General features: G+C 32.9%; 2 protein-coding genes across 3 annotated transcripts in view; one reads left to right on the top strand and one right to left on the bottom strand.

The window, feature by feature from the left end:
- LOC101495088 (probable zinc metalloprotease EGY1, chloroplastic) overlaps positions 1-3,619 on the top strand; it is a 6,681-nt gene extending 3,062 nt beyond the window's left edge. Inside the window, exons 3-10 of the mRNA XM_004493153.4 lie at positions 103-243; positions 948-1,049; positions 1,492-1,703; positions 1,970-2,020; positions 2,139-2,208; positions 2,808-2,876; positions 3,104-3,154; positions 3,238-3,619. Of these exons, the coding sequence (XP_004493210.1) occupies positions 103-243; positions 948-1,049; positions 1,492-1,703; positions 1,970-2,020; positions 2,139-2,208; positions 2,808-2,876; positions 3,104-3,154; positions 3,238-3,396 (855 nt within the window). The 3' untranslated portion in view covers positions 3,397-3,619. The remainder of the gene's footprint in view (positions 1-102; positions 244-947; positions 1,050-1,491; positions 1,704-1,969; positions 2,021-2,138; positions 2,209-2,807; positions 2,877-3,103; positions 3,155-3,237) is intronic.
- Positions 3,620-4,138: 519 nt separating this feature from the next.
- LOC101494557 (probable inactive leucine-rich repeat receptor-like protein kinase At3g03770) lies at positions 4,139-10,687 on the bottom strand. Of its 2 annotated transcripts, none has more exons than XM_004493151.4 (8): positions 10,547-10,687; positions 8,587-9,990; positions 8,095-8,228; positions 7,321-7,561; positions 6,249-6,451; positions 6,069-6,112; positions 5,394-5,505; positions 4,139-4,620 (listed from the first exon to the last, which is right to left on the bottom strand). In XM_004493151.4, exons 2-8 carry the CDS (start codon positions 9,944-9,946, stop codon positions 4,348-4,350), a joined length of 2,367 nt encoding a protein of 788 aa, XP_004493208.1. In that variant the 5' UTR covers positions 9,947-9,990; positions 10,547-10,687; the 3' UTR covers positions 4,139-4,347. The 2 variants fall into 2 exon arrangements, with proteins under 2 accessions (XP_004493208.1, XP_004493209.1); XM_004493152.4 differs by lacking the exon at positions 10,547-10,687 and adding an exon at positions 10,167-10,306.

Below are 10,687 nucleotides of genomic sequence, written 5' to 3'. Positions count from 1 at the left end.
CTTTCTATATTCTATCGAAATGTCATTGATTGTATCAATGCCTTACCATCTTCTTCTGTTGTGTCTGTATATTTTATTGATGCCTTGCTTTTGATTAATCAGCTCAACAGACTCCCCCCAGAACTTGTGAAATTCTTGACAGATCCTAACTATACTGAAGCCCCAGATATGGAGATGCTATATCCGTTTGTTGAGTCAGCATTACCTCTAGCATATGGTGTCTTGGGGGTTCTTCTGTTTCATGTAAGCATTCATTTGTACCATTATTTTTTGGTGTTTGTTTATATAGTTGCAATACAATTCAAATTTGTTTACTTTTTCAGTATTATGAAAAATTGGAATGAGTTTTCAGAACATAATCTGTGATTCTGGATTTTAGCTTTTATGCTCACTTGTAGAAATGTGGGATCTGATTGATCTAAACATCCTACTTTTCACTTGGTTTAAACAAGTAAGCTTATATTAGTGCAAATAAGTTGTGTAGTGCTGTGATGAAGATAATGACTATTATAATAAAATACAAGAAAATTAATCTCCTGTTTCGGAAATTTCAAAAATACTATTATACAATCTATCACAAGGTTATATTAATCAATCTGATATTCATGTCACTGTGTTGATCAATTCACTATTGGCTATATATGTCAGTAGTCAAAACTCAAAATTTTCAGTTGGTTTGCGGATTCAAGCGATCCGCTTTTATACATACGGCTAATGACATTAGTTTTTACTCTAAAATGTTGTGCAAGTAGAAAAGTACCTGCCATATGTGCTTGGTTGCAGATTAATTCAATTAGTTATTTATTTTATGCAAAAGGAAAATATCCTAACTTATTTGTGTACTTTTCTCTCTACACATTATTACAAAATTCCACCAACTTCCCTTTTTTGCTTCTTGAACTTTTGTATACATTATATTTATACCTGATGGATATAGTTATGTGCAGGAGGTTGGACACTTTTTGGCTGCATTTCCCAAACAAGTAAAATTAAGCATTCCTTTCTTCATTCCCCACATCACACTTGGCAGCTTTGGTGCTATTACTCAGGTGAAATTATCTAAATTTACCAGGCATCAAGTTTGCAACTACTGTTTTTTTTGTTTTTAAAAAAAATTTGAGGAAGGGGAAATGTTATTAATCAAAGTGACACTAATAGCCAATTTACAACTATCCTCGAGAGAATTTGAACTCGGTACCTTGAAGTTACAAGGCTAAGCTTTTACCTTGAGGTCGCAACTACTGTTTGAACTATGAAGAAATTACAATCACGTGCTTATATTATTTGTGGTTCTATTTATCCAATCTTTTTACAGAAATCTTCTAGTATTTAATTTATAATGCAACATATAAGTATAACGTGTTCGTTTATCTTTTAAATGTCTATTTATTGCTATTTAATATGACAACTGTGACACACGTCAGTTAGACTGAAGTCTGTTTATGTGTTTTAGTATGCATCTAAATGTTGATCCATGGTTGTGTGTTGTAGTTTAAATCCATCCTTCCTGATAGGAGTACACAAGTAGACGTATCACTTTCGGGTCCCTTTGCGGGTGCTGTGCTATCATTTTCAATGTTTGCGGTTGGTCTTCTCCTTTCATCTAATCCAGATGCAGCTGGAGATTTGGTGCAAGTTCCTAGCATGTTGTTCCAAGGTTCCTTGCTTCTTGGTTTAATCAGTAGAGCAACTCTTGGTTATGCGTATGTCCCTTCTTTCCATTCTATTTTATTTTACCTAAATATTAATCCAGTGCTTGTGACTTTCTTTCATTAATTAGTTGACATACACTAGTGGATCATTATGTGTGGGAAAGTTTCTAAATCAAGCTGTTTCCAAGTGGTATGAAATGAGTACATTACAGCCCATATTTTTGGGTGCATAATCTAGAAATAATCAGTGATTCAGTATGCTTGCTTTATGTTCTAGCCATTACTAACTTTGATCCACTGCTGTTGTCGATGTGCAGAGCAATTCATGCTGCAACAGTTCCAATTCACCCTCTTGTGATTGCAGGATGGTATTTAACTTTTCCTTAAACTTAATGCACTTTCATTTATAAATCAAATCAACCCCCAAATTTGTGTTTCTTAACACACTTAATCATTCATTATTCCATTACTTTTATCGGTTTGCAGGTGTGGCTTAACAATACAAGCTTTTAATATGCTTCCTGTGGGGTGCCTTGATGGTGGCAGGTCAGTGCAGGTAAACCACATTGCTTTTGGCTTACGAAAGAGTTGATCTGATGTTATCTCAATTGTCATTCTTATCAAATTTTCGACAAATTGGTCAGTATGTATGTAAACTTATTTTCAATATTACTTATTTTACAAAATATATTATGCATTTAAAATGAAATTGTGTGATCAAGCATCAACTAATTTTTCCTTAAAAAGAAGTATCAACTAATTTTTCCTTAAAAAAAGTATCAACTAATTTCGACTGCATGAAATTGGCAGATATATAGCTTTTTATTGAAAGATTTGAATCTATTGAATTACTGCCTTAATATACATAGAGTTCAAAGCATTAATTAGTTACTATGGAAAAGAGATCATTTAGTATTTATCAATATGGAGACATCTTCTATGCCTATACGATAGGCAGAAACAGTTTATTGGTAGGTTTTTTTACACATAAATATTCTCATTCACGAGACTTGGTATCTTTTGTGTATTTTTCACAAATGAAGAAAATCTACTTTTAATCTTTGTTTCAAATTATCCTAAATGATTGGCTGAGCATTATGATTTAGGTTCTTAGTGATATGAAAATAATTATTGTGTCATTAAATGTTCTTGCAGGGTGCTTTTGGAAAAGGTGCACTAATGGGGTTTGGTTTGACCACCTATACATTGCTAGGGTTGGGAGTGGTAAGTCTAATTTTTGCTTAGGTTAAACACTGACAAATATTTCTTTTCAACTACATTAATATTAAAGTTTAGCCATAGTAACATGATTTGGTTGCCTAGAGTTGTAGTCACAAGTTGTGACTAATGGGGTTTGAGGGGGTTCCTGGAACTAATACAGAAATTTATTACTTGTGTTCCATTTCATTAAAAGTAAGTTACTTTTTTAACCCTTTCTCTATTTTCAACAGCTTGGTGGACCTCTTTCACTTCCTTGGGGATTTTATGTTATATTATCGCAGGTATGCCAATTCGTGTCTTGAATTTTCACAATAATTGCACAGTTCTTTTTGCAATTATTTATGAGTAATTAATGTTTTGTTAGAGGTCACCGGAGAAACCATGCTTAAATGATGTGACAGAAGTTGGAACATGGAGAAAGACATTTGTGGGAGTTGCTATTTTTCTTGCTGTCTTGACTCTTCTTCCTGTTTGGGATGAGCTTGCTGAGGAACTAGGCATAGGTCTTATAACCACATTTTAATTTTAATGGTTATGTGTAGACTAAAGCCATATTTATAATGAGCAGTGAAATGAAATATATAGGAAAGTCATTACCAAAGGAAAGGCTAATTCAATTTTATACGACCCCTAGTGATAAAACTATTGTTACCAACTTTATTGGGTGAGAAATTCCTTAATATATTGTAAAGAAAATGAACATTATGGGCCATTTATTTAGAAAGATTGTATTTTGTTTAGGGTCATTTTCTTACCTGTGGACTAAACTTGAAATTTCTTTGCAAATACTCATGGAAAATAAACAAATTTTTCTAACAAAAAAGACAGTTGCAATGTTGAAAAGCTTCAACCGTTGAATTACCTGAATATTTGAAATTGATTGGTTGGTTGCAATAGGAATCTATTGTAATTCTAGGCGAGTATTACTTGAAAAATTAAAAAGTTGGATTTTAGAGTAGTTACTTTTATTCCATGGGCATGACTCCCATTAGTCTCATAATCAGTTCAAAAAGTCAAAGTTGTACAGACACTCAAACATCTACAAGAAAAAAGAGGTTATTCAAATGATTATATCAGTATCAAAATTTCATAGGCAAAATTAAACTAATTACTTTCTACTTGGCCTTTCTCAAACTTAGCCAAATATTGATATATATTGTTGATTAATTTTCCTCAGTTTTTTGCCCGTGCTGCTATGACACTTGCATTTTCAACCCAAAGAACTTGAAACGTGTTTAATGAAAAAATAACTTAACATTTGGAACTTCCCAAAAGCAAAATTAAACAGGGGCATATTTTTCATTATCTTGTTATAAGCTCAGCAGTTTTTGTGCAAAAGTGTTACAACACGAAGAACTTATACTATTCTAAGGCCATAATAAATTATAAACCTTAATTCTGCAACCATTGATCTTTTAAGCTGACAGTGAAATATACAAATTTATAAAAAAAAATGAAAATCTCTAGATTGATACTAATGAAAGGACATTCGTTGAGGGTCTAGAGGAGAGCCTGGTGACCCCTCACTACTTTGAGAATCTCCTCTCCAAGCATCTTGTACTTGAGCAGCAAACTGCAAATTCCACAAAACATCCTCTATGGATGGCCTTTCTGCTGGCTCTTTAATCAGACACCTCACACAAATCTCCATCATTGTCTTCAATGATTGATCCAAGCAAGCCTTGCGAATTGCTTGATCAACAATGCTCCTCCGAGCGTCCTCATCAGCTCCTAAGCTTGCTTGCAACTGCCCTCATGAATACAATTACACTAGGTCATTGAATTGTAAATGATTTATACTGAAATGCTAGGGACAATAAAAACCTAGGTTTTAAATTGTTGTCATGTTGAGATTCTTGATATTGCAGAGAATTATGGCCAAATGCACCTTGTACGGTCTCATTATTTTTTTTCTAAAACTCTCATAAAACAACCATTGTCTTGCTATCTTATCGTTTTTACTTTGATACACTAAGAGCAAGTCATCAAGTATTTAAACACTGCATATTACCAAAGTTTTATAGTTTCATATTCCTGTTTGTTAAGTGCGAAAAAGTTTTTCTTTGACATTTAAGAACTCTTAGGGGAGATAATATGTCCATATATAATAGTTCAAAACAATTGCACCAAAACAATTGCAATTGTTTAGACACTGCATATTACCAAAGTTTTATAGTTTCATATTCCTGTTTGTTAAGTGCGAAAAAGTTTTTCTTTGACATTTAAGAACTCTTAGGGGAGATAATATGTCCATATATAATAGTTCAAAACAATTGCACCAAAACAATTGCAATTGTTTAGACACTGCATATTACCAAAGTTTTATAGTTTCATATTCCTGTTTGTTAAGTGCGAAAAAGTTTTTCTTTGACATTTAAGAACTCTTAGGGGAGATAATATGTCCATATATAAAAGTTCAAAACAAAGGTTGTCTATGCATTTATAGATTTGTTGATTTCATAGCTAACAAAATCAATGGAGAGAAAAGCTACTAGTTTCTATAAGAGTTCCTGTTATTACCAGATCCTTAAAAGCTTCTGCATCATTTGTTGTCTTTATTGTCCTTCCTAGAATGAGTTCCAGTAGTATTACTCCAAAGTCATATATATCACACTTATCTTCATGCTTCCCACTACAAATCAACATAATTCATTAAAGTTTAGAATCAAGCATGCACTTTTATGATATATCAAGCACGCATACATGCATTAGTAATAATAAAAATCTAAAGCATTTTTTTACATGTGATATTTCCATTCATACCATAGGCAAATTTTATGACGGTCCACTTTGGACCATTACTTAAACGTCACTCAAAACTCTAACAACAATTGGCGATATTCCTTGGAAGTATAAGTTAACAGTTTTTCTCGTCTTTATGGCTGAGACAATGATCTGGTTGACGTCAGTTCGACATGTTGAGTTTTGAGAGACACATTTGGTTTCTCTTATTTTTATCGAACCGACATATGTCGAGTCATTGTCTTAGTTGTAAAGACCAGGATGACCGTTAACTTATACTTCTGAATAGAGTCATCAATCATCATTAGAGTTTCGAGTGACTTTTAAGCATTGATCTACGGTGGACCACCTATCATACTATCTGCGCCTCATATCATATGGTATGTAAAATTACAATAAGATGAGTTCTATTTTTCATGATCACAAATTGTATTTAAAATTTTAAAACTGCACCTTTTATTGATACCAGAATGTTTGGATGAATTTCCATGCCGAACCTGCAATAATTGACTAACATGAACTAGTACCAACAAAAGCCTTTTTATGAAGGAAAATAAAAGAGAAAAGTTATTAATATTTTTTTTCACCATCAAACAAAAATAGAATAATTCATAATTATTAGTATTTTCATACCTTTCCAATGTTAGATAACAAAGGCAGGTTATAACTGGTGATTTTTGCAACAAGACTGTGATCCAATAAAACATCCTCTATTTTGATATTGTTTGAATATACACCAGGAACAATTCCTGTATGCAAAAATTGGATTCCCTTTGCTACACCAATTGAAGCTCCTATGCGTTGGGTCCAATTCAGAGATTTTCCAGTGTGTCCATCTGTCAAAAAATATGTGACACAATAACTATCAGGACAAAGGATAACACAGATGACATTGTTGTCTTAAATTTCCATTACATGATATTGAAAAGAGTAAAGACTGGTTTAATAGACGATATTAATGGTATTTGCCTCCTCAAAAACAAATTTTGAACTTCATGTAAATCATATATTAGGATCACTAGAGTAGAGGCAGGAGAAAAATAAATTTTCAACTACTACCAATGGAATCCATAGCTTAAAAAGATTTATGTGATATACACAACTAAATCTAAGCTTTTTTTTTTGTTGGGTATGGATGATAGTTTACCAATAGATGGGCAGGTCGCTCGAGATGTAGTATTTAAACACAAGTTGTGCTCTGTAAACCCCTAAGCTTGAATAATAGAAAGTACTGGAGCCGCTCTGCAGTCGGATACGTAGGCATAATGGTTGGATGCATCAAATGTCGCATGTTCTTTACGTGTGTTTTTCGTATTTATTTACTTTTGAACCAGGGTTGCTGGTCTAAATTTTTTTATATATAAGCGACCACGATTGAGACCGCGTCAGCCTCATTTCATTGTGATTCGATGCATTATCAAGGATTGCAACTGCGGTTTAAAACCTTGATGGAATATCATCTAGTGATCATTTTCTATCCTTTCTTTTTATTTCTTGTTCTAACACCTTATTAACAAACTTCAATCTTAGGTCTACGTAGGTAGTTTAAATGGTGAGCTAAAGGACGTTGAAGGAGTTCTAACTAGAAGATTCAGTATTCAAACCTTAGAAACTAACATAACCACTAATTTACTGACAACTAACATTTGCTTATAAAAAAAGGAACTTGAATCTCATAAAGCAGTAGTTTTTTAAAATGAATTACCAGATGTCCAGCTCCTTAATGTGCCATTTGGTATGTATTCAAATACAAGAAATATTTTGCTGACACTTGAATCTTCTAAAGAACATTCAAAGCAGTGTCCAAGAGCGCTGACTAAATGGCGATGCCTAAGTTTTGATATAAGCTCCATGTGGTGCATGAAGTTTTGAGTGCTGTATCTTTTTTTCATTTTGATACATCTAATAACAACAAAGGATCCATTCTTCAGCTGACCTTTGTACATCTGAGACATATAAGAACACATTCATCACACAAACGTAACTAAAGAGATAAAAGTTGGAAATTCTAGCAACAGATTCATGCTCAATGGAAATAAATTAACTCATGACTGCATGATCAAATTAGTTTTGTGATGCCATAATCTTTTATTTTGTATGAATTTAACGAAGTGTAAATAAGCACGGAAGCAGTGATATTGTATCATATAAGTTCTTATGATTAAGCTATTTTTATAACAAAAATTAAATCGAAGTCAAGCTATTTTCATATAAACTATAAGTTGTTTTCATAAGCCCTCTTAAACAGCCTCTCAAGTGCTTGCGACAATAGAGAAACTCAAATAAGTCAATCCAAACGGAACCTTGATATTGTATATCATGAATAATCCATTTGATAACACATTATATTTTCATGTAACAACATTGAAACATCAAAACTAGGAAGCCTGATGAACACATTCACTAATAAAGCACATGATTCAAAGAAATACTATTCCTAATATACAACATAAATTGTGGGAATGTGGAAGTGGCATACCTCTCCATAAGAATCTTCACCCATTAAAGAAGCTGTGTCAAAGTTGTTTGTAGCTGCCTCAATCTCTTCTAATGATAAACTACGATAGTTTGGCAGCCCAAGTGCTCCAAACTTCTTTGTTTGAGATATATATCCTTTATGTTCACAGAAAAAAAAACAAGTTTGTCAATCTATATTCAAAAGGTGACAAGAAAATGTATGAATGACACATGATTTATCCATATTTCATCAACTCCATAAAATAATTACCAATGATGAAGCCCGGATACTGGTATGATACGACACAGGTATGAGGACATGAGAAGTTCTTAAAAACTAAATATATAATAAGGCCTAGCACATCTTTTCTTGTTCATGCCAAAATTATTATTTTCCTCAAACATGTAACAAATGTATTTTTCACTAACAATGTCAATGTCACAAAAAATTATAATCATTAATCCTATTTAAAACAAGTATTTTCTCTATGTGAGAGAGTGAGAGAGAGATTACTTGCATCAGAAAGCAACTTAGAGGTGTATCCAGAAGCTGCATTCTCTGATATTAATCTTGTTGGAGGATTCTTCATTTTGCTTCTACCATTTCCTCTTCTAACAATAAACAAAATCAGCAAAAGAAGGGCTACTCCTCCAAGAGCACCACCTACAATACCAAGGGTAAGAACTACCTTTGATACTTGTTTCTTGTGCTTCTTTGTATCAGGTAATATTCCAACAGCCAAAGCTTCCGTATGACAAAAAGGTGGCGGCTGCTGATTTTGATTCATCGTCTCAAGACAATTTCTACCATACAAAACAGTCCTAATCCTATCACTCGAATTTGAAACTAAACATTTAGGCAAGCTCCCAGTCAAAAGATTCGATGATAAATCAACAACTTCAAGCTTAGAATTGCAAGACAGATTCTCAAAAAGCATTCCAGTTAATTTGTTCTGAGAAATGTTGAGGTAACCAATAGAAGGAAGTGACAACAGTGCAGGCTGGAATGGCCCTACAAATGTATTCGATGATATATCGAATCGCTCGAGCTGATAATATGAGCTCATTTCATCAGGAATACCAGACCTGAACTTATTATCTCTTAGTACTAAAGTAACCAACTTGTTACCAAGCTTAGGAAACAAAGGTCCAAAAGCATTACCATCCAACTCAAGTACTTGAAGATTTCTCAAGTGGCTCAAATCAGGTACTACACCATATAACCTGTTATGAGAAAGTGAAAGAATTCTCAAATTCTCCAAGCTACCGAGCGAATTCGGCAGCGATCCATTGAACAAATTGTGTTTTAAACTTAAAACAGTCAAGGCTGAAAGCAAATCAATCCAAATAGGAAGCTGGTCAGAAAACATATTTTCATCAAGAATTAGAGTTTGAAGATTTGTAAGCGACGAAAGTTCCATAGGGATTGAACCGTAGAGATGATTCGAACTCATATTAACTATTTCCAACGACGAAAGGCGGGCGATTTTACCCGGTAATGGACCCCATATACCAAGAGAAACTAGTGTTAGAACTTTCAAAGTAGAAAGTTTTGCTAGTGTTGTGACAAATGAATCTATTGAGAAGTTTTTAGGGAGAGGTGTTGGATTTTTTCTTTGACCTATTATGTGAAGTTGTGTTATTGTGTCTTCATAGCATACCACAGTGAATGAAGAGTTTGAATCTGTGTTACAAAAGTCAGTGGAGTTATTCCAATTGCTTAAAGAAGAAGGGAAGTTTAATAGTTGTTGAATTCTTAACAGGGTTTGAGTGTGTGAGGATTGAAGTTGCTCTGAATGATATACACAAAGTGAAAAGGTAACCAACAACAGAAACAAACAGTAATGGCCTTTATTTGCCATTGAAAAAAGCATTAAAATTCTCTCAAAATTGAAGCTTGGAAACACATGAAGAAACCCTGCAATTACAACAAGTTATGTTATGTTACTTTCAATAGACATAAAAAAAATTGCAAGAATCAGCTCAATTAAAAGTTTGGAGTTAATAAAAAAAAGGTTGACAGTGTCTTAGACAAATTCACTATTTGACAGAAAATCAACAAAAAGTACTAGAAAAGTTCAGCTATAACACAACCATGAAAATTGAAGAGCTTCCTCAAAAGATTGGATGAAAATTAGTGTTTAGATTCTACTTTCTCTCTTTATGCTTCAACCAAAACCAAGCAAATATGATTTTTTTTAAATTTATTTTGTAGCAGATATTTATCATTTGCTACCAAGATCACCAAAAAAAAAACTCTCAAATGAAAAAAATTATTTTCAACAGACTTGTTCCACAAATAAACGAAATTTTTGTTTTTGGAAAAATAAAAGGAAAGAGAGGGAGAGAAAAATACAAAAAAAGTAACTAAAAAATAAAGGGAAGAAAACAAAAACTTATATATAATTAAGAACTAACATAGGCCACCATAGTTTAAAAAACAATCTAAAAAATAAAATAAAATTCATCCATACATTGAGAAAGTGGACAAGAACAAGTCTCCAAATAATCCTAGTGAAGCATAGAAACCATTTTTTTTCCAAGGTGTCAGCTTTTGTTAGTTGGTGATGATAAGGGTTGAAGCATGAAATCAAGTGAATAAAATACCAAAATTC

The sequence above is a fragment of the Cicer arietinum genome, chromosome 3 (assembly GCF_000331145.2).
Source record: "Cicer arietinum cultivar CDC Frontier isolate Library 1 chromosome 3, Cicar.CDCFrontier_v2.0, whole genome shotgun sequence".
Taxonomy (NCBI): domain Eukaryota; kingdom Viridiplantae; phylum Streptophyta; class Magnoliopsida; order Fabales; family Fabaceae; genus Cicer; species Cicer arietinum.
The sequence above is the reverse complement of the archived record's forward strand: the minus strand, read 5'-3'. Positions and strand labels throughout refer to the sequence as shown.

Excerpts from the sequence above, each read along its gene's own strand:
- LOC101494557 (XM_004493151.4), bottom strand. The coding sequence starts at position 9,946 with ATGCTTTTTTCAATGGCAAATAAAGGCCATTACTGTTTGTTTCTGTTG. Across the intron at positions 6,452-7,320 it reads ATTAAGGAGCTGGACATCTG|ATGGACACACTGGAAAATCT; the intron begins GTAATTCATTTT and ends ATTTTTTGACAG. Across the intron at positions 4,621-5,393 it reads CAGAAGCTTTTAAGGATCTG|TTGCAAGCAAGCTTAGGAGC; the intron begins GTAATAACAGGA and ends TCATGAGGGCAG.